Source organism: Tachypleus tridentatus, chromosome 10 (genome assembly GCF_004210375.1).
Source record: "Tachypleus tridentatus isolate NWPU-2018 chromosome 10, ASM421037v1, whole genome shotgun sequence".
Taxonomy (NCBI): domain Eukaryota; kingdom Metazoa; phylum Arthropoda; class Merostomata; order Xiphosura; family Limulidae; genus Tachypleus; species Tachypleus tridentatus.
Genome location: NC_134834.1, coordinates 70418476 through 70443935, shown reverse-complemented (window position 1 = coordinate 70443935; position 25460 = coordinate 70418476). Strand labels below are relative to the sequence as shown.

General features: G+C 34.4%; 1 protein-coding gene across 8 annotated transcripts in view; it reads right to left on the bottom strand.

The window, feature by feature from the left end:
• The window catches only part of LOC143229527 (toll-like receptor 4), a 72136-nt gene that overhangs the window by 38838 nt on the left and 7838 nt on the right, over positions 1-25460 (bottom strand). Inside the window, exons 2-3 of one of the 8 annotated variants that reach the window (XM_076461994.1) lie at positions 21128-21244; positions 16-5308 (exon numbers count right to left, since the gene is read on the bottom strand). The exons of 5 other annotated variants lie outside the window; for them this stretch is intronic. In XM_076461994.1, the coding sequence (XP_076318109.1) occupies positions 2760-4745 (1986 nt within the window). In that variant the 5' untranslated portion in view covers positions 4746-5308; positions 21128-21244 and the 3' untranslated portion in view covers positions 16-2759. Of the gene's footprint in view, positions 1-15; positions 5309-21127; positions 21245-25460 lie in introns of those variants that run through there. 2 more of the 8 variants (XR_013015918.1, XM_076461993.1) reach the window with 2 other exon arrangements.

Below are 25460 nucleotides of genomic sequence, written 5' to 3'. Positions count from 1 at the left end.
AAACCAAACCATTCATTTTTATCTTTAAATTTTATTCTTGAGTTTAGCACGTGTCTTTGAATTGGGTCGGTTACAGAGAATTTATTTCCCTTTTAATTACCTTGGAGGAAATAAACTAAACAAGAGAGTTGTCCTTGAGAAGTAAATTATTAATGTTATTCAAAAACCCTTTAAAATATATTTCAGTCAAAATAGACAAATATTTCACAGTTTCGCCAATAAAAACCTCAAAGCCTACATTGAAGAGTATGTTTATCCAGTGGTCACTCGATTATTCTCTTGTGAATACTTCCACAGTATGTCTCAGTTAAACAGCATCCTCTTTTGATTATCTTTATACTTTATCAAAATGTGTTTGAATATATTAAGCCTGAAAGATATAAAGTTTGCTATAGGTTCCTATTCGAAAGATTATGTTCTGCTTAAAATGTAGAAATAATGTAATAAATAAAAAACATTCTTCAAACTTGTACAAACAGATATAAATAATTATTTTAAAGTTGGTTTCGTTTTTCGTGGTCTTTCAGTGAACTTACTTCTATAAAAACTAAATAATCATTAACTATTCTGAATATTTTAAACATAAGTAAAGTCGTTATTAAAAATTTGTTAGTTATAAATAGCAGTTTTAAAAGCGTTTTAATTAGATCTCTGTTGTTTTTTTGAACATTTCAGTATGTCTTAAGCTGGAACAATAAGACTCGTTTCAGTTTCTACATTTCACATTATTCTAAGTAGTAAGAACTTTTTGAACATTTCAGTATGTCTTAAGCTGGAGCAATAAGGCTCGTTTCAGTTTTTACATTTCACACTATTCTAAGTAGTAAGGACTTTTTGAACATTTCAGTATGTCTTAAGCTGGAGCAATAAGACTCGTTTCAGTTTTTACATTTCACACTATTCTAAGTAGTAAGGACTTTTTGAACATTTCAGTATGTCTTAAGCTGGAGCAATAAGGCTCGTTTCAGTTTCTACATTTCACACTATTCTAAGTAGTAAGGACTTTTTCCACTCTATTCGCTCCACGATATTATTGTTTCTTCAAGAACATCACTTAACTGTAATACTGAATATATTGTATACATTCTGACATCGTCTAGCTTACTCTACTGTTAAAAATGGTTAGAACAGGACCATTACAATAATAACGCAACATATGTTTTGTTTATTTGTGTTTCTTTAAAACGATGAGGGCACCAAAACATTGTAGAATTGTAGCATGACCATATCGACAAGAAAAACAATGTACAAAAAAATTGTACATGGAATTATGATAGAAACAATGTAGCAATTCATAAGTTGGTTGTTGTTTTCAATTGTGTACTTTACTTAAAGTTACAGAATGGTACAATTACATTTATAACATTGCAATTAGTAGAATGCTTGCAATGATTTGATATAACAGTACGACAACAACGACATTGTAATAATTAGATTAAGGGAGTACTTTTGCTCAAATAATTGTAGAATAATGTTAAAACATAACTACAATTTTACGCTACTGTAGTGGGGAAGTAACTGAAAGTAGCATTCAATTTCGTCTGTAAAAAATAAACAACTTAACTTTTGAAGGGTAGAATTGACATCTCCATGTTTAAAATAGCATGTTTAGCATTTCATTCTTTCACATACACTACATGGAAACAGCCAATTAAATGTAAGCATTTTAATTCAAATATATTAAATCAGATCTTATATAACTTATTAAACATACACGTTATAAATGTTAATTTTCACTATGACAATTTATTAATAGCAGCTTCTCAGTTCAGACTTTTCAATACACATAAAAAAACTCTATGTCTCATGTCGAAAGTCATTTAGTCCTAAATATTACACAAACTATTAACAATGAATTATATTAATTTATTCATACTTATTGCGAAATATTGTAGCCGCCTTTAGGAGAAAAGCAAAACTAAGTTAATACTTAAATTAAATATAAATTCAAATTAACACTTGTGTTTACTAGCTGCTTATACAATACAATTATAACGAATAAAAATGCTTTCTTTTGTAATAATTATCGCTCATACTAAATGTTTAACATAAATGTATCATAATTACAAAACTCCAATCCTGAAATTGAGGCTTACACTGTTTCAAAATTAATTCGAATAATAGGAAAGAAAAAGCATTCGTCATTTTTACATTGGGAATAAAACAAGGCAATGGAAAAAAATCTAGTAGTTTGCCAGATATAAGAAAATGTAAATGAACAATTATAATTCCAAAATATTAAGATGCTTGGTTTAAGAAGTTTATTATATATATTTTTATTAACGAACAATCAAAAGTCTTCCTAAATAAATGTATTGTGAGTAATTTTATTTAAGCACATGCGTAAATATTTCTATTACTTCAATATATCAATTATCAACGGTAGGTTTAAAGAAGTCTTAACATTTGTTTGTTTTTAAGCACAAAGCTTCACAAAGAGATATCTGTGCTAGTCTCAACAGAATATCAAAACAAAATAACTTAAACTTGATGCAATATCCAACAACTATTGTGATTGCAAATCGCATAGTAGGTATTCTAACTAACCATTATTCCTACCAAACTATACGAAATAATTAGATTAAATGGAGAATAAATCGATGAATTACACAACATATTTTTATATTTAAGTGATGAATAGTTCAAACAACAAATCTTTCCCGCCCGCGGGATAAGTTTGAAATGCAAACAAAATAATTACGACATCCTTCATTTGACTTTATTTTGGCAAAAAACTCATAATTTTGAGCTCAGTATTCTCAAATAATGGCTGCCATTTTCGTCTTCTTCGAGTTTATGGACTTCCTTCGACCTGTATGTTCAGTTATGGCTCTATGAAGTTTCTTCCAGAAAATCCCCTGTTGTTGCTGATTGTTGGACCAGACCAGATAAATTCTAGTCTTCAGAAGATAGTTTAGCTGTGGGGTCAAAGCGTTAAGATTCAAGTCTTGTAGCTTAATAAGCACCAAACCATCCCTGCTTTCATCGACCAACATGTGCTGCGCAAGCTCAGTTTCAAACCGACACCAACGACTTTGAATGAAATTGGGTGAGAGAACGAGAATCACCTTTCTGCTGTTTTTGATGCTGTCTAAGATACAGTCACTAATATTTCGTCCAGCTAAGAAATCGCGGTCATACACACAGAGCTTTAGGTTAGCTGTTTCGTTCTCTAATTTAGGCACTAAGGAATTAAACACCCAGTCAGAGTCAGATGCGCTGTATGACACAAAAGCATCGTATTGAAATTTTTTGTCGTTCTCACTTACTTCGTGAGCATTTCTTTTAATCACCCTCCGGTAGTATAGGTAGGCTCCAATAACAAGAACAAGAACAACATTTAAAATAACAACAACTGTGATCAAAAGCAGAGCCTTCTGCTTTTGGCTGTTTATGTAATTCAGGCATTCATGTTCTAATTCCAATGATACTTTCTTCAAAGGAATATTTTGCATTCGAGAAGGTTCGGAACAAACGTAAAATAATCGAGAGTTAGTAGTTTCAAAATGTGTCACAGACACGTTCGTGTGATTTAACCAAAGTAAAAAATCTGTTAATTCACAACTACATGAAAAGGGGTTTTTCTGTATGCTCAGTTCTTTCAAAGTTTTGAAGTCCTCAAGCATTGCTTTAGAAATATGTTGGATGGCATTTTGTGATAAATCGATGTGAGATAGATTAGAGTTTCTTAAAAACATTCTACTCTCCCAGGTCTTAATATGATTTTGTGCTAATTTTACAACTTTTAAATTTCTTAAATTTGAAAACAAAGATGCCGAAAGGCTTTTAATTGAATTGTCAGTTAAATCTATGAATTCTAATTTCGTCAAGTTGTGAAAAAGTTCCCCATTTTCTAATTCTGCTAAATAAACCTTACTAAGATCTAAATGTACTAGATTAGTTAAGCCGGAAAATAAACCGACGGCTTTTGTTTCAACCTGAAACAGGGGGTTTTCGCTTAGGTCTAAAAAAGTAAGGGATTCTAGATTTGAAAAGGGATTATTAAGATAACTTATTCTACACTTTCTTAAGTTTAAACTTTCTAATTTCGAAAGTCCAAAAAAGGTTTTGTTCTGAAGACTTACTAAACTTCTATAATTCAAAGTAAGTTTTCTCAGGTTACCCATGTCAACAAAAGCCCAGTCGGGAATATGTAAGCGAAGAGGATTATTGACAAACCCGGTGATATCTAGAACTTCGAGTTGTGGAAGTAAAAGACCTTTGGGAATGCTAGTTATCAAAGAACCTTCTAAATAAAGATTTTTTAGACTATATAAAGGAGCAAACGCGTCATTCTCAATTCCTTTAAGACGAGACGAAGGCATGTGTAAAGTTATAAGGTTAGGCATTACAGGAAAACTTCCTTTTTTAAGAATATTTATTTCAAACTGTCCAAAAAATATTTCTTGGATAGAAGTCTTTGCTAAAATTGAGAATAAATCCGTAGGAAATTTTCGAAATCCTAGTTGAGCCAAGTCTATTCTTATTAAATTCATGGTTTGAAGATTTGTAAATATTTCTTTTAGGTTATTTATGGTCAATTTGTTGTCAGCAAGTTGTATCCCTAAAAGCTTTTTAAGTGGAATGAATGCCTGCGGATCAATGTAATTTAAAGAACAATGATGTAATCGAAGATATTCCAGTTTGCCTTCTTTAAGCAAGTCAAAATCGTTAGCTTTTACGGTCTGCAATAGATTAGCACCGAGATCGATATGTAATAGAGATGGTAGAATAGATGATGCCATAGCCGGAATAACGTCTCCAAGTTCTGTGATTTCGTTTCTTAAAAGAATAATTTCTTCAAGATTTTGCAATCCAATAAAAACATTTTGATTTAGCTGTGAGATAGCATTCGCCGCTAAATTAAGGAAGCGAAGGTTTTTAAACCACTGAAAGCGAAAGGATGGATGTCTGATATCCTATTTTGAATCATTTCCAAGGTAGTCAAAATAGTGATATTTTCAAAGGTGTTACTGGCGATAGAGATTATTGACGTGTCCTGGATTATTAGAGTGGTCACTTCTATGTTTCTGAGGTCCTGGATGGGAATATGAGTGCAGGACTGGTCAGAAACCTGAAGAGCTCCTTCTACACCCGCGATAAAGCAAGAGTTGCTGTTACGATGAAACAAGGGGTTGCTAAAATCGACCGAAGAGCGAAGGAAGTCCTTAAGAGATTTCTGCCATATTTCCTTCGCAAAGCCACAGCATAAATACAACATCAAAACAGTAGTGGTTGCAACTGAAGCAATCATGATACAGAATTTGGTTGAAGGTAATAGATGTTACATCCATTCCAAGGTCCAGCCCTGGTGTAGAAAAGAAACAATATCTTCAAATTAATTCAGTATTATATAATAAAATTAATTTAAACACAGATAAATAGCTACATAAAAGCTCTTTCCATTATGCGATTTTTTTCTTTGTCTATTGCATTATACTACAGACATAAAAGAAAGCAGTGCTAGTGTTAACTGTAAAACAAGTTTAAATCAGTTACATTGTACGTATGTCTCAAAATATACGATAAGAGCCATAGATGTTATTGAACTATGTATATATATCCTATGCCATAAGATAAAAAGCACGGAAGTGACACAAGAAAAACATGAACTGTTCTAAGGAGAGAAGAATATTAAACGAGTTGAGGTTTGTTCTGTGAACAAACCAGTTCTTAACGTAGGTTCTGCGTATCTTTGCTTTACTAAATTATCTCGACAGCTGTTACTTTTACATTACATGTATCGCAAACTTATGTGTTCAGCTACAGCAAAGTTAGACAAGAAGAAAATAAAGCAGGAGGTTAAATATCATCCACCTACATAAACATCTCAATTTTCACATCAAAAGCTGAAAATAAATACACCAAGAAAACGAGACTGATTAATCGGAAAAATTTTACATACAGTTTGTAAATATGGCTCGGCATGGCTAGGTGGGTTAAGGTGTTCGACTCGTAATTTGAGGGTCGCGGGCTCGAATCCCCGTCGCACAAAACATGCTCGCTCTTTCAGTCGTGAGGGTGTATAATGTGACGATCAATTCCACTATCCATTGTTAAAAGAGTAGCTCTAGAGTTGGCGGTGGGTGGTGATGACTAGCTGCCTTGCCTCTAGTCTTATACTGCTAAATTAGAAACAACTAGCGCAGATAGCCCTCGTGTAGCTTTGCGTGAAATTAAAAAAACAATCAAACAGTTTGTAATAAACACAAAGTTATATAATAGGTTATCTGTGCTCTGCCACCAGGTGTATCGATTGTTGTTGTTTTGAATTAAGCACAAAGCTATTTAAGGGGCTATCTGTGCTCTGCCCACCACGGGTATCGAAACCCGGCTTTTAGCGTTGTAAGTCCGCAGACATACCGCTGAACCACTGGGGGACAGGTGTATCAAAGCCAGGTGTCTAGCTTTGTCAGTTCGAAGACACACTGCTGTGCCACTGCAAGGCTTCATATATATACAGACACTCTTATAAAATAGGTGATGACAAGTTCGACCAATCAGAAGCCAACATTTCAGTATACTCAATATAACTATTGAAGAAACATCTATTCAACAAAAGCAATGAAGTAGAGATATTAGAAGGAAATAAAACAAAGATCTTTTATCTAACTCGGTTGGAAAATACTACACTGTATTTAGTGTATTCCAGGTGTGATCTGATTTTGCGTGATCTATTTACGACCAAATCTTAAGTGCTTCGTAAAATATTAATTACTATTTACTCAACGAATAAAAGAAAGTAAGGAAAACCTAAAGACAGGGTGTCAAACTATGACCAAGCCCTAATCATCTACAGCGAACTACAGCGCTTCATACGAGGAAAAACTCGGACGTTTCAGTGAAGGTTGAAAACACTACCTTAGTAACAGCGGGTAAATCCCATAACCCAGGGTAAAGAAACGTAAATTACTGCCAGAGACGAAGAAAACACACCAGTCAAGGCTAAAGTAATGAATGCGTTTTCTGGTCCACTCAGAATTACCGCTCTGTCTCCTATCCGGAATAGCGACTCACTTTTAAGCTTACGATCCTATTAATGTATATGTAACGGTTATTCTAAACAAAAAAACACCTGAAATTAAATATCAGGGACAAGACCCTTGGCGAGAAAGTCGCGATTAGGTTATAAATTCGAGAATTATTCAAGGTTTACAATATAAGAGAGTTCAATAAAGTTCTGAAACATCAATTAGTCGCTGGCCGTGATAGTAAATAATATACTATACGATTGTTATTCTTGATAAGATTAAATGTCATTTTTGATGTACCAACTTATCCATGTCGGTATGCTTATGTCACTCTACCTTGATCATTCTCCACTCAGCTACTTATTTAAACCCAAAAACAAATCTTGTTAATTATAGAAACACATAACTAAATACAAAATATATGACTGTATACTTCACTTACTTTATCTAGTAACATTTAGCTTACTTCTCGAAACCGCATTTCATAAAATGACTGATTGAAAATGGTGAATAAAGTATCAGTTTTGCGAAGAAAGTATCAACTTAATGCATTATATTTATTCATGACGTTCAATGACGTAGGCAGATCAACTGTTGAAGTAGGTGTTCTAGAAAACGTTATGCGGGAAAGTTTCCGTTTTAAAGTTTTTGTGACAATAAAAATAGTCGTCCAAAACTGGCCTACAGATTCCGTATCATGTATTGTACAGTAATATGTTATTTCTGTCCTACAGATTCTGTATCATGTACTGTACAGTAATATGTTATTTCTGGCCAACAGGTTCTATATCACGTACTGTACAGTAATATGTTATTTCTGTCCTACAGATTCTGTATCATGTACTGTACAGTAATATGTTATTTCTGTCCTACAGATTCTGTATCATGTACTGTACAGTAATATGTTATTTCTGTCCTACAGGTTCTATATTACGTACTGTACAGTAATATGTTCTTTCTGGCCAACAGGTTCTATATCACGTACTGTACAGTAATATGTTATTTCTGGCCTACAGGCTCTATATCACGTACTGTACAGTAATATGTTATTTCTGTCCTACAGGTTCTATATCATGTACTGTACAGTAATATGTTATTTCTGGCCTACAGGTTCTATATCACGTACTGTATAGTAATATGTTATTTCTGGCCTACAGGTTCTAGATCACGTACTGTACAGTAATATCTTATTTCTGGCCTACAGGCTCTATATCACGTACTGTACAGTAATATATTATTTCTGTCCTACAGGCTCTATATCACGTACTGTACAGTAATATGTTATTTCTGTTCTACAGGTTCTATATCACGTACTGTACAGTAATATCTTATTTCTGTCCTACAGGCTCTATATCACGTACTGTACAGTAATATGTTATTTCTGTTCTACAGGTTCTATATCACGTACTGTACAGTAATATCTTATTTTTCTCCTACAGGTTCTATATCACGTTCTGTACAGTAATATGTTATTTCTGTCCTACAGGTTCTATATCATGTACTGTACAGTAATATGTTATTTCTGTCCTGCAGGTTCTATATCACGTACTGTACAGTAATATGTTATTTCTGGCCTACAGGTTCTATATCACGTACTGTACAGTAATATGTTATTTCTGCCCTGCAGGTTCTATATCACGTACTGTACAGTAATATGTTATTTCTGGCCTACAGGTTCTATATCACGTACTGTACAGTAATATGTTATTTCTGGCCCACAGGTTTTAGATCACGTACTGTACAGTAATATGTTATTTCTGGCCTACAGGCTCTATATCACGTACTGTACAGTAATATGTTATTTCTGGCCTACAGGCTCTATATCACGTACTGTACAGTAATATGTTATTTCTGGCCTTCAGGCTCTATATCACGTACTGTACAGTAATATATTATTTCTGTCCTACAGGCTCTATATCACTACTGTACAGTAATATGTTATTCCTGTTCTACAGGTTCTATATCACGTACTGTACAGTAATATGTTATTTCTGTCCTACAGATTCTGTATCAGGTACTGTACAGTAATATGTTATTTCTGTCCTACAGATTCTGTATCATGTACTGTACAGTAATATGTTATTTCTGTCCTACAGGTTCTATATTACGTACTGTACAGTAATATGTTATTTCTGGCCAACAGGTTCTATATCACGTACTGTACAGTAATATGTTATTTCTGGCCTACAGGCTCTACATCACGTACTGTACAGTAATATGTTATTTCTGGCCTACAGGCTCTATATCACGTACTGTACAGTAATATGTTATTTCTGGCCTACAGGCTCTATATCACGTACTGTACAGTAATATATTATTTCTGTCCTACAAGCTCTATATCACGTACTGTACAGTACTATGTTATTTCTGTTCTACAGGTTCTATATCATGTACTGTACAGTAATATCTTATTTCTGTCCTACAGGTTCTATATCACGTTCTGTACAGTAATATGTTATTTCTGTCCTACAGGTTCTATATCATGTACTGTACAGTAATATGTTATTTCTGTCCTGCAGGTTCTATATCACGTACTGTACAGTAATATGTTATTTCTGCCCTGCAGGTTCTATATCACGTACTGTACAGTAATATGTTATTTCTGGCCTACAGGTTCTATATCACGTACTGTATAGTAATATGTTATTTCTGGCCTACAGGTTCTATATCACGTACTGTATAGTAATATGTTATTTCTGGCCTACAGGTTCTAGATCACGTACTGTACAGTAATATGTTATTTCTGGCCTACAGGCTCTATATCACGTACTGTACAGTAATATGTTATTTCTGGCCTACAGGCTCTATATCACGTACTGTACAGTAATATGTTATTTCTGGCCTACAGGCTCTATATCACGTACTGTACAGTAATATATTATTTCTGTCCTACAGGCTCTATATCACGTACTGTACAGTAATATGTTATTTCTGTTCTACAGGTTCTATATCACGTACTGTACAGTAACATGTTATTTCTGTCCTACAGATTCTGTATCATGTACTGTACAGTAATATGTTATTTCTGTCCTACAGATTCTGTATCATGTACTGTACAGTAATATGTTATTTCTGTCCTACAGGTTCTATATTACGTACTGTACAGTAATATGTTATTTCTGGCCAACAGGTTCTATATCACGTACTGTACAGTAATATGTTATTTCTGGCCTACAGGCTCTACATCACGTACTGTACAGTAATATGTTATTTCTGGCCTACAGGCTCTATATCACGTACTGTACAGTAATATGTTATTTCTGGCCTACAGGCTCTATATCACGTACTGTACAGTAATATATTATTTCTGTCCTACAAGCTCTATATCACGTACTGTACACTACTATGTTATTTCTGTTCTACAGGTTCTATATCACGTACTGTACAGTAATATCTTATTTCTGTCCTACAGGTTCTATATCACGTTCTGTACAGTAATATGTTATTTCTGTCCTACAGGTTCTATATCATGTACTGTACAGTAATATGTTATTTCTGTCCTGCAGGTTCTATATCACGTACTGTACAGTAATATGTTATTTCTGCCCTGCAGGTTCTATATCACGTACTGTACAGTAATATGTTATTTCTGGCCTACAGGTTCTATATCACGTACTGTATAGTAATATGTTATTTCTGGCCTACAGGTTCTAGATCACGTACTGTACAGTAATATGTTATTTCTGGCCTACAGGCTCTATATCACGTACTGTACAGTAATATGTTATTTCTGGCCTACAGGTTCTATATCACGTACTGTACAGTAATATGTTATTTCTGGCCTACAGGCTCTATATCACGTACTGTACAGTAATATATTATTTCTGTCCTACAGGCTCTATATCACGTACTGTACAGTAATATGTTATTTCTGTTCTACAGGTTCTATATCACGTACTGTACAGTAACATGTTATTTCTGTCCTACAGATTCTGTATCATGTACTGTACAGTAATATGTTATTTCTGTCCTACAGATTCTGTATCATGTACTGTAAAGTAATATGTTATTTCTGTCCTACAGGTTCTATATTACGTACTGTACAGTAATATGTTATTTCTGGCCAACAGGTTCTATATCACGTACTGTACAGTAATATGTTATTTCTGGCCTACAGGCTCTATATCACGTTCTGTACAGTAATATGTTATTTCTGTCCTACAGGTTCTATATCATGTACTGTACAGTAATATGTTATTTCTGTCCTGCAGGTTCTATATCACGTACTGTACAGTAATATGTTATTTCTGCCCTGCAGGTTCTATATCACGTACTGTACAGTAATATGTTATTTCTGGCCTACAGGTTCTATATCACGTACTGTACAGTAATATGTTATTTCTGGCCTACAGGTTCTATATCACGTACTGTACAGTAATATGTTATTTCTGGCCCACAGGCTCTACATCACGTACTGTACAGTAATATGTTATTTCTGTTCTACAGGTTCTATATCATGTACTGTACAGTAATATCTTATTTCTGTCCTACAGGTTCTATATCACGTTCTGTACAGTAATATGTTATTTCTGTCCTACTGGTTCTATATCATGTACTGTACAGTAATATGTTATTTCTGTCCTGCAGGTTCTATATCACGTACTGTACAGTAATATGTTATTTCTGCCCTGCAGGTTCTATATCACGTACTGTACAGTAATATGTTATTTCTGGCCTACAGGTTCTATATCACGTACTGTACAGTAATATGTTATTTCTGGCCTACAGGTTCTAGATCACGTACTGTACAGTAATATGTTATTTCTGGCCTACAGGTTCTATATCACGTACTGTACAGTAATATGTTATTTCTGGCCTACAGGCTCTATATCACGTACTGTACAGTAATATGTTATTTCTGGCCTACAGGCTCTATATCACGTACCGTACAGTAATATGTTATTTCTGGCCTACAGGCTCTATATCACGTACTGTACAGTAATATATTATTTCTGACCTACAGGCTCTATATCACGTACTGTACAGTAATATGTTATTTCTGTTCTATAGGTTCTATATCACGTACTGTACAGTAATATCTTATTTCTGTCCTACAGATTCTGTATCATGTACTGTACAGTAATATGTTATTTTTGTCCTACAGGTTCTATATTACGTACTGTACAGTAATATGTTATTTCTGGCCAACAGGTTCTATATGACGTACTGTACAGTAATATGTTATTTCTGGCCTACAGGCTCTATATCACGTACTGTACAGTAATATGTTATTTCTGCCTACAGGCTCTATATCACGTACTGTACAGTAATATGTTATTTCTGTCCTGCAGGTTCTATATCACGTACTGTACAGTAATATGTTATTTCTGGCCTACAGGTTCTATATCACGTACTGTACAGTAATATGTTATTTCTGGCCTACAAGCTCTATATCACGTACTGTACAGTAATATGTTATTTCTGGCCTACAGGCTCTATATCATGTACTGTACAGTAATATCTTATTTCTGTCCTACAGGTTCTATATCACGTTCTGTACAGTAATATGTTATTTCTGTCCTACAGGTTCTATATCATGTACTGTACAGTAATATGTTATTTCTGTCCTGCAGGTTCTATATCACGTACTGTACAGTAATATGTTATTTCTGCCCTGCAGGTTCTATATCACGTAGTGTACAGTAATATGTTATTTCTGGCCTACAGGTTCTATATCACGTACTGTACAGTAATATGTTATTTCTGGCCTACAGGTTCTAGATCACGTACTGTACAGTAATATGTTATTTCTGGCCTACAGGTTCTATATCACGTACTGTACAGTAATATGTTATTTCTGGCCTACAGGCTCTATATCACGTACTGTACAGTAATATGTTATTTCTGGCCTACAGGCTCTATATCACGTACCGTACAGTAATATGTTATTTCTGGCCTACAGGCTCTATATCACGTACTGTACAGTAATATATTATTTCTGTCCTACAGGCTCTATATCACGTACTGTACAGTAATATGTTATTTCTGTTCTATAGGTTCTATATCACGTACTGTACAGTAATATCTTATTTCTGTCCTACAGATTCTGTATCATGTACTGTACAGTAATATGTTATTTCTGTCCTACAGATTCTGTATCATGTACTGTACAGTAATATGTTATATTTGTCCTACAGGTTCTATATTACGTACTGTACAGTAATATGTTATTTCTGGCCAAAAGGTTCTATATCACGTACTGTACAGTAATATGTTATTTCTGCCCTGCAGGTTCTATATCACGTACTGTACAGTAATATGTTATTTCTGGCCTACAGGTTCTATATCACGTACTGTACAGTAATATGTTATTTCTGGCCTACAGGTTCTATATCACGTACTGTACAGTAATATGTTATTTCTGGCCCACAGGCTCTACATCACGTACTGTACAGTAATATGTTATTTCTGTTCTACAGGTTCTATATCATGTACTGTACAGTAATATCTTATTTCTGTCCTACAGGTTCTATATCACGTTCTGTACAGTAATATGTTATTTCTGTCCTACAGGTTCTATATCATGTACTGTACAGTAATATGTTATTTCTGTCCTGCAGGTTCTATATCACGTACTGTACAGTAATATGTTATTTCTGCCCTGCAGGTTCTATATCACGTACTGTACAGTAATATGTTATTTCTGGCCTACAGGTTCTATATCACGTACTGTACAGTAATATGTTATTTCTGGCCTACAGGTTCTAGATCACGTACTGTACAGTAATATGTTATTTCTGGCCTACAGGTTCTATATCACGTACTGTACAGTAATATGTTATTTCTGGCCTACAGGCTCTATATCACGTACTGTACAGTAATATGTTATTTCTGGCCTACAGGCTCTATATCACGTACCGTACAGTAATATGTTATTTCTGGCCTACAGGCTCTATATCACGTACTGTACAGTAATATATTATTTCTGACCTACAGGCTCTATATCACGTACTGTACAGTAATATGTTATTTCTGTTCTATGGGTTCTATATCACGTACTGTACAGTAATATCTTATTTCTGTCCTACAGATTCTGTATCATGTACTGTACAGTAATATGTTATTTTTGTCCTACAGGTTCTATATTACGTACTGTACAGTAATATGTTATTTCTGGCCAACAGGTTCTATATCACGTACTGTACAGTAATATGTTATTTCTGGCCTACAGGCTCTATATCACGTACTGTACAGTAATATGTTATTTCTAGCCTACAGGCTCTATATCACGTACTGTACAGTAATATGTTATTTCTGTCCTGCAGGTTTTATATCACGTACTGTACAGTAATATGTTATTTCTGGCCTACAGGTTCTATATCACGTACTGTACAGTAATATGTTATTTCTGGCCTACAAGCTCTATATCACGTACTGTACAGTAATATGTTATTTCTGGCCTACAGGTTCTATATCACGTACTGTACAGTAATATCTTATTTCTGTCCTACAGGTTCTATATCACGTTCTGTACAGTAATATGTTATTTCTGTCCTACAGGTTCTATATCATGTACTGTACAGTAATATGTTATTTCTGTCCTGCAGGTTCTATATCACGTACTGTTCAGTAATATGTTATTTCTGCCCTGCAGGTTCTATATCACGTAGTGTACAGTAATATGTTATTTCTGGCCTACAGGTTCTATATCACGTACTGTACAGTAATATGTTATTTCTGGCCTACAGGTTCTAGATCACGTACTGTACAGTAATATGTTATTTCTGGCCTACAGGTTCTATATCACGTACTGTACAGTAATATGTTATTTCTGGCCTACAGGCTCTATATCACGTACTGTACAGTAATATGTTATTTCTGGCCTACAGGCTCTATATCACGTACCGTACAGTAATATGTTATTTCTGGCCTACAGGCTCTATATCACGTACTGTACAGTAATATATTATTTCTGTCCTACAGGCTCTATATCACGTACTGTACAGTAATATGTTATTTCTGTTCTATAGGTTCTATATCACGTACTGTACAGTAATATCTTATTTCTGTCCTACAGATTCTGTATCATGTACTGTACAGTAATATGTTATTTCTGTCCTACAGATTCTGTATCATGTACTGTACAGTAATATGTTATATTTGTCCTACAGGTTCTATATTACGTACTGTACAGTAATATGTTATTTCTGGCCAAAAGGTTCTATATCACGTACTGTACAGTAATATCTTATTTCTGCCCTGCAGGTTCTATATCACGTACTGTACAGTAATATGTTATTTCTGCCCTGCAGGTTCTATATCACGTACTGTACAGTAATATGTTATTTCTGGCCTACAGGTTCTATATCACGTACTGTACAGTAATATGTTATTTCTGGCCTACAGGTTCTATATCACGTACTGTACAGTAATATGTTATTTCTGGCCCACAGGCTCTACATCACGTACTGTACAGTAATATGTTATTTCTGTTCTACAGGTTCTATATCATGTACTGTACAGTAATATCTTATTTCTGTCCTACAGGTTCTATATCACGTTCTGTACAGTAATATGTTATTTCTGTCCTACAGGTTCTATATCATGTACTGTACAGTAATATGTTATTTCTGTCCTGCAGGTTCTATATCACGTACTGTACAGTAATATGTTATTTCTGCCCTGCAGGTTCTATATCACGTACTGTACAGTAATATGTTATTTCTGGCCTACAGGTTCTATATCACGTACTGTACAGTAATATGTTATTTCTGGCCTACAGGTTCTAGATCACGTACTGTACAGTAATATGTTATTTCTGGCCTACAGGTTCTATATCACGTACTGTACAGTAATATGTTATTTCTGGCCTACAGGCTCTATATCACGTACTGTACAGTAATATGTTATTTCTGGCCTACAGGCTCTATATCACGTACCGTACAGTAATATGTTATTTCTGGCCTACAGGCTCTATATCACGTACTGTACAGTAATATATTATTTCTGACCTACAGGCTCTATATCACGTACTGTACAGTAATATGTTATTTCTGTTCTATAGGTTCTATATCACGTACTGTACAGTAATATGTTATTTCTGTCCTACAGATTCTGTATCATGTACTGTACAGTAATATGTTATTTTTGTCCTACAGGTTCTATATTACGTACTGTACAGTAATATGTTATTTCTGGCCAACAGGTTCTATATCACGTACTGTACAGTAATATGTTATTTCTGGCCTACAGGCTCTATATCACGTACTGTACAGTAATATGTTATTTCTAGCCTACAGGCTCTATATCACGTACTGTACAGTAATATGTTATTTCTGTCCTGCAGGTTTTATATCACGTACTGTACAGTAATATGTTATTTCTGGCCTACAGGTTCTATATCACGTACTGTACAGTAATATGTTATTTCTGGCCTACAAGCTCTATATCACGTACTGTACAGTAATATGTTATTTCTGGCCTACAGGCTCTATATCATGTACTGTACAGTAATATCTTATTTCTGTCCTACAGGTTCTATATCACGTTCTGTACAGTAATATGTTATTTCTGTCCTACACGTTCTATATCATGTACTGTACAGTAATATGTTATTTCTGTCCTGCAGGTTCTATATCACGTACTGTACAGTAATATGTTATTTCTGCCCTGCAGGTTCTATATCACGTAGTGTACAGTAATATGTTATTTCTGGCCTACAGGTTCTATATCACGTACTGTACAGTAATATGTTATTTCTGGCCTACAGGTTCTAGATCACGTACTGTACAGTAATATGTTATTTCTGGCCTACAGGTTCTATATCACGTACTGTACAGTAATATGTTATTTCTGGCCTACAGGCTCTATATCACGTACTGTACAGTAATATGTTATTTCTGGCCTACAGGCTCTATATCACGTACCGTACAGTAATATGTTATTTCTGGCCTACAGGCTCTATATCACGTACTGTACAGTAATATATTATTTCTGTCCTACAGGCTCTATATCACGTACTGTACAGTAATATGTTATTTCTGTTCTATGGGTTCTATATCACGTACTGTACAGTAATATCTTATTTCTGTCCTACAGATTCTGTATCATGTACTGTACAGTAATATGTTATTTCTGTCCTACAGATTCTGTATCATGTACTGTACAGTAATATGTTATTTTTGTCCTACAGGTTCTATATTACGTACTGTACAGTAATATGTTATTTCTGGCCAAAAGGTTCTATATCACGTACTGTACAGTAATATGTTATTTCTGCCCTGCAGGTTCTATATCACGTACTGTACAGTAATATGTTATTTCTGGCCTACAGGTTCTATATCACGTACTGTACAGTAATATGTTATTTCTGGCCTACAGGTTCTAGATCACGTACTGTACAATAATATGTTATTTCTGCCCTGCAGGTTCTATATCATGTACTCTACAGTAATATTTTATTTCTGGCCTACAGGTTCTATATCACGTACTGTACAGTAATATGTTATTTCTGTCCTACAGGTTCTATATCATGTACTGTACAGTAATATGTTATTTCTGTCCTACAGGTTCTATATCACGTACTGTACAGTAATATCTTATTTCTGTCCTACAGGTTCTATATCACGTTCTGTACAATAATATGTTTTTTCTGTCCTACAGGTTCTATATCATGTACTGTACAGTAATATGTTATTTCTGTCCTACAGGTTCTATATCATGTACTGTACAGTAATATGTTATTTCTGTCCTGCAGGTTCTATATCACGTACTGTACAGTAATATTTTATTTCTGGCCTACAGGTTCTATATCACGTACTGTACAGTAATATGTTATTTCTGTCCTACAGGTTCTATATCACGTACTGTACATTAATCTTTTTTCTCTCTCCTACAGACTCTATATGATCTAGTTAACAGTAATCGGTCTCTTTTGTTTTCTGTCTTCTCGTAAGTTAGTAGATTTTTTATAGTTTAAATAAACATCAGTCATAACTAAATAAAAGCCCCCACCCAATAGCATAGCGGTATGTTTGCGAACTTACAATGCAACAAACGTGAATTCCATACTCTTGCTGGGCAGAGCACAGCTAGCCTATTGTGTAAACACGTGCTTAATTCAAACAAACAAACATAACGATATCTTAAATCTAGACAGTTACAAAAATAACTTTGTAAAGATTGTCAATAAGCAGCAACTCTCACATTATGAAGATCTACAGACGACATGTTGTTGACACAATGTGGGGCAGATAGCCCTTGAGTAGCTTTGCGCAAAATTCAAAACAAACAAACACAGTGTGACAGTTCATGCGCATTTACTCAAAGACACAAACAACACCAGATAGACTTCTACATAGTACAATAAAATATTTTGATAAAAATTGGCAAAAAAATGAGTTGTTATGCGAACTAGACAGGTATTGCATATGTGATGAAGAGAGACCTAAACACCTCTCCCCGTTAAATCTATACATCAGATCTTTAAAATAAAATAAAATTTAAAATAATAATAGTAATAAAATAGGGTTAAAATAAAACAGGCCACCTACGTTCTAGACTTATTTAAAAAGAAAGATAGAACAACATAAATGGACATTGCCCTGGAAAGGACCAAATTTAAAGTTATGCTATTACTTCAGACATTTTATATTTACTCTAAATGTATTAATCAGTCCATTCCAACTACGTAATGGAAAGAGAAAGAAATCTAGTGTACCTGACCCTCCTGGGTATACAAATATACATTCCCAAACACCTAGAGAGAGAGAGAGAGTAAAGAGCAGGGAATTATTCACTAGCTATCCAACTTCCTGAAAAAGAGAACGTGTAAAGCAGATGTGAACGGGGCCACTCAGGGTCCTTTTCACCTGATGCAGGAGTCCCGCAGGGAGGGGTAGTTAGTCCTATCTTATTTATCATGTATGTGAGTAATATGCCTCTGTCGGACCTAAATTTAGGTTTTGCATCATAATTTGCTGACGACGTAGCGGTCTGGAAAAGTGACCCCATTCTTCAATAGCAGCAACAAACCTCCAACCAGTCCTGAATAATATAGAATAATACTGCCAGAAATATAGAATAAAAATAAATATTTCGAAAACCCAACTAATATTATTCAGCAGATTAAATAAACTAAAAAAAGATCCACCCAAGTTATACATGAATGGATCACTTTTACAGACTGCTACTTCTGCCAAATTGCTAGGATTAACCTATGATACCAAATTAACGTGGATACAACAAACAAACAATATCCTGATAAGAATCTGGAAAAGAGCAAATTATACAAGTCTTTCAGGTAAAAATCAAGGAACATCACCTGATAATATAATAAAAATCTACAAAACATACATCAGACCCATAATAGAATACGCATCTCCTGCCTGGATAAACATATGACAAAAACAATTACAGAAACTACAAAGAATACAAAACTCAGTTTTAACTTCAGCCTATAAAGTACCACGTAGTACTCCATCCACATTCATACACAAGTATGCAAACATAGAAACAATATCTATAAGACTCTTGTATAATGCACTAAATTATTTTAATAATAATTGGCATAAAAATGACTTAATGTGTGATCTCGACAGATACTACGTGCATGATTAACATAGTCCTAAATACCTCTCTCCTATAAATATATGTTTAAGAAATATAAATCAAGCTGGCCACCACGCACTAGACGCTTAAAACTAGTTTTATTTTATTGTACCTTACTTTATTTTTATTCTTTTATTATTAGCAGTAGTAGTAGTATTTCATATATATGGGAAAAAAAGATTATATACAAGTGAAGAAACAAACAAACAAGAAAACGATAGAAATATTGAAAAAAAACTTTAAAAAAGAAGGGCAAATCAAGACTATACATAGACATTGCCCTGAAAAGGGCCTGAGTACGGTGTAATACTCTGGCCCAAAGTTCTACCCAATAACACACTCCAAAGAGTAGACGACATGAAAGTTAGGGATGGAGGAAGAGGTCTCGTGCACTTGACCCTCCTGGGTATTCAAAAATTAACATACCCAAATACCCACAAAGATGAAGCGAAGCGAAGTAAAGAGTGTGACAATATTTACAGCATTTAAATTTTGTCCTTTCCAATTTAAGTAGATAAAACAAGGTAAGCTAGTATTTAATTAATGCACTATAATGATCAGAAGAAGAAATCGTTCGAAAGCTTTTGTTTTGCAAAAAAGTAAAAAAAAAGAAACGTTTCGCTTTTATATGCTGAATATTATCGAACTTACAAATGTTTCCAGAACATAATATTTATCATTCCTTTTTAGCAACAGTGACTTACCGATAACACCGTCAAACATATTTGTTTCAAATAGTGTACGGCGTCTGTACATGCCTGAGAGTTTTTGGGTTTTTTTATGAAAATAAACATTCACACATTCACACACGTTTTTATTTTTTCAGATCAATGCAGGAATACTGGCAGTAGCAATTTCTACGATGAAATAAATCACTTTTTATTTACATATACAAAATAATTCTGAAATTTTACCGCGTCAGACTGTGCTCAATCTTACGATCATGTATCTTTAAAATATCTTTGCAGCACAATTACCACTGCAAATAGCTCCGCCGTAAGACCGTCTTGTCCGAAGCACACCTCCGTGTCTTCTATTAATAAACCATCAAGTGTAAAAAGACGACAATTTCTTTGCACTCGTATCAGCACCCTGATCACACAAAAACTATGAGAAATTCACCGGTATACGTTCGTATGAAATAGTGTGAACATTTGTTTTGTTCTCCAGCTGCTTAAGGTGTGCGTCGGTTTAACAGATGTGTCATGGAAGCAGCTTGTGTACACGCGACTTGTGACGCTTTTCTATACCAAGATCCTTTGTTATTATATCGCAGCTGATCCTTACGTAATGACAGCCCGGCATGGCCAGGTGAGTTAAGGCGTTCGACTCGTAATCTGAGGGTCGCGGGTTCGAATCCTCGTCGCACGAAATATGCTAGCTCTTTCCGCCATGGGGGCATTATAATGTGACAGTCAATCCCACTATTCGTTGGTAAAAGAGTAGCTCAAGAGTTGGCGGTGGGTGGAGGTGACTAGCTGCCTTTCGTCTTGTCTTACACTGCTAAATTAGGAACGGCTAGTGCAGATACCCCTCGAGTAGCTTTGCGCAAAATTCGAAAAACAAACAAACCTTATGTTATGACTTTTTTATTCGTAGATTCTTACCTGTGTCAAGACACTGCACTTTGCTTAGCAGGGGTGGTCTCGGTACCCCCAGATTTGCATATACTCGTTGTTTCTTTTGAACAATTCCATCTCTTTCTTTGAATTTCTAAATCTGATCTGAACATATATTTATGATTCGTGTATATGAATATTTTGATTTATCAGAAAATTGTTAAATGTTATTCTCAAAAAATGACCAATTTTCAGTGGTTTCACACAACTTAAGTAACGCTAAATAACTTCAAAACGTAGTTCCGATATATTTCATTCCACTGGGGCTTCAATATCTTCTATGGTTGTCACGTTAATATAACGTATTAAGCCTTTTTTTTATACATCTCCTAGAATCATTTTACTTTTAAATCACCTTGCTTTCAATTTGAAAATTATATATTAACTTCTTGTTCTTGCCTATTTTATGAGCACTGCAATAAATATGATTATAACTAACTGGGTAATTGAAATAAGAGATGCGTTTACACAAGACAAAAAAAGAATCAGTGATGACAAGAAAACCCACTTGTATAGAATACTATGTGTGTAGTGATGACAAGAAAACCCACTTGTATAGAATACTATGTGTGTAGTGATGACAAGAAAACCCACTTGTATAGAATACTATGTGTGTAGTGATGACAAGAAAACCACTTGTATAGTGTGTGTAGTGATGACAAGAAAACCCACTTGTATAGAATACTATGTGTGTAGTGATGACAAGAAAACCCACTTGTATAGAAAACTATGTGTGTAGTGATGACAAGAAAACCCACTTGTATAGAAAACTATGTGTGTAGTGATGACAAGAAAACCCACTTGTATAGAATACTATGTGTGTAGTGATGACAAGAAAACCCACTTGTATAGAAAACTATGTGTGTGAAAATGGCTGGTATGAATAGAGAAAGCACAATGTAGAGGAGCGAACAACGTTTCAATCTTCTTCGGTCATCGCCAGGTTCACAAAGAAAAAAAAAGGTAACTGATCGATAGCTGACCGTATGTTTGAAGGGGGTGGTGTAACTGAGCGTGGGATGTTTGTTTATATTTATTAATATAGGTTAAAAAGGTGTTCCTTTGAATTGGTTTAATTTGGGCTTGTGTTGTTGTATAAGAAAGGCTTCTTTAATTTTGCATTTGTTTATGTTTGTTTCTTTGTTTAGTATTTGAGTGTTTTCTATGGTTATGTTGTGTTTATTTGATTTGCAGTGTTCAAAAACGTGTGAAGGTGACTTTTTATGTTCTTTGAATCTGGTTTCCATTTTTCTACTTGTTTCTCTAATATAGAAGTTGTGGCAGTTATCACATTGCATTTTATAAATAATGTTGGTGTGGTTTTTGTCAGTGTAGTTTTTACATAGTATAGACCTCAGTTTTGTGTCTGGTTTTTGAATAACTTTGGGATGTCATATTTTGTTACTAATTTTTGCCAAATGTTGGTTATTTTTCTGCTGATGTCGGGAATATATGGTATGCAGCAGTATATGGTTTTGTGATATTTTTAAATCATGGGGTATATTTACTTTTCTTGGATGGTTTTGCTTTTTGTCTAGGTGTGTGTGTATAATGTTTTCTGCAGTTTGTGGAAGAAACTTATTGATGTTGATGAAGTATTGAATTCGAAGTAGGTCGAAACGTTGTTCGCTCCTCTACATAAAAATTTCTCAACCCAAACCAGCCGTTTTTACATATAAATAAAACAAACAGATTGTGCTTCAATTGTGGACGAACTGTTTCTAGATTGTTAATATTTTTACGCTCATTCTTAAAGCTGTAAGCAATTTCTGATTTTCTAATCACATAATTTTCGAACCATAAGGCTTAAACCCTACTGCTTCATTATACTCAGAATTTATTCTCTATTCTTAGAGGAAGTTAGCGCATTGGATCGTCGTTACATGGAAACTACGTTGCGAAATTACAAACCACAATGTCATAACTTGGTGTCTGAATGAACTGTGTAAGAAGATTCAAGGCCAAACGTAATGAAAACATTCACAAGAACAATGTAACTTATTTCAGCTTAACTCGGTGACTGGATCCGTTTTCAGAAAAATTACATATTATGAATTTGTGGTTAATCAACAGAATTGTGTCTTGGATACTGAAAATGTGTAAAAGCCACTAAGGGAGTTTATAAAATACAGTAGTGGTCTAAACAGAATTTTTTGTTCTCTTATTTCTCTTCAAATTACGTTGCAATATTACCTGGCGGATACAAGGAGACTGATACCTACAGTTTTCAGCTTTGCTACTTGTGATTATTTGATGTAATTGTGCAACAACTGATAAGGGAATTATCTTGGAGACAAAAGCTGTTACTATTTTAGCGAGGCCCGGCATAGCCAAACATGCTCGTCCTTTCAGCCGTAAGGGCGTTATAATGTACGGTCAATCCCACTATTCGTTGGTAAAAGAGTAGCTCAAGAGTTGGCGGTGGGTGGTGATGACTAGCTGCCTTCCTTCTAGTCTTACACTGCTAAATTAGGGACGGCTAGCACAGATAGCTCTCGAGTAGTCTTTGTGCGAAATTTAAAAACAAACAAATAAACAAACTATTTTAGCGAACGTAAAATGGACCCACGCCATTTCTTTTCTTAGAATAAATTCAGAAATAATTTTTTGAAAGTTGAGAACCATGGAAATTTGGGATGTTTTCATTAGAAGCACTTTTTCTTTCTTGGCACCTGAACCAGGAAATTTTAGTGAACAAATGATTTTACTTTCCATAGAATAGAAAGTTTACATTTTTATAAGTTGCTCTGTTGTAAATAAACTATTTCCAGGTGGATACAGCGCTCGACTCGTAATCTGAGGGTCGTGGGTTCGAATCCTCGTACCACCAAACATGCTCGCCCTCTCAGCCGTGGGAGCGTTATAAAGTTATGGTCAATCCCACTATTCGTTGGTAAAAAAGTAGCTCAAGATTTAGAGGTGGGTAATGATGACCAGCTACCTTCTCTCTAGTCTTACACTGCTAAATTAGGAATGGCTAGCACAGATAGTTCTCGAGTAGCTTTGCGCGAAATTTAGAACAAACCAAACCTTCAAATAATAAAAGTACCCTGGTGGGATAACAGTAAGTCCATGGATTTAAAAAGTTAAAATCAGGAGTTCGATTCCCCTTGGTAGACATAGTAGCTAACCTTATATGGTTTGAACAAATAATAAAGCCTTTTATTCAAAGAATCACTTTGTCTTGGTCGTGTTATAAAGAAATCTCTCGCCAGAGATTCGAATAAAAGCGTTAAGATCTGTTTATTAATATTAAAGTTAGAAGTTAAGATTTTTTTTTATTCTGCTTTATTTCACAAAAGTGTGTCTATGTCTTACGATGTTCATTTAGGTTAGACTAAGATACTATACTTCATTGATGTCTGTTTTTCAATTTATAAAATAATAATTAATCTTGTTCGCGTATCGGCCTCAAAGTTTATCGAATAACATAGGTGGTAACACATGAAGAGATTCATCAAAGAATCGTGCCATACCTGCAAAGAAGTTCACAAGTAGTTGCCATGAAGTGTTAAAAAAAAATCGAATATGTTAAAGTACAGATAACCCACTGAGTAGCTTTGTGCTTAAATTACAAATGACCACGATCGCTTTTAGTACTATTATATTGTATTCTTATTTCACCCCTTTTTCATGGTCTTTTTCTGCTACTGTTATTGCTTTTTATTATTGTATTGTTTGTTGTTATTGGCTTTATTATTGTATTTTATTTGTCTTTATTATTGTTATTGCAATTTTTTTTCTCTTCTAATGTTATTCTCCATCTTTAATATAGGTTTTCAATTATTGTTTTTGTTTTCATCACTATTATATTTTCTGCCATTGTTTGGGTTTGATTTATTATTATTATTATACTATATTTATTGTCTTTGTTTTACTATTGTTTTCTCTTATTGTATTTATTTTAATCATACTGCCGGCGATGCATTTGGCTCAAGCCAAAGCTCTTCAGGTCAACTGAGATACAATGATAACAGCAGTGGTTAGAACACCATTTATATAAGTCAGTTGATACAACAACAGTTGTTATGGTGTGAGCGCCTTTTACAACTGTAAGAGATTTACTATTATATATCTATTTCAATATCGATATTTGTTTCAGTTAGTTAAATATATACTTAGAAATACATGTAGCTTATACTGTTAATTATGTATTGCGAAATACCCGTCTTTTATATAAAGTTTTATAGAAGATTTTCGAGTGTAAGAAATCAACAACATATGTATATATGCAAACACTAATATTGTTGTGCATGTCAACATTTCAAGATACTCTTCTCACACGTATAAAATGCACCCAAGTGACACGTCAAGGGACAGT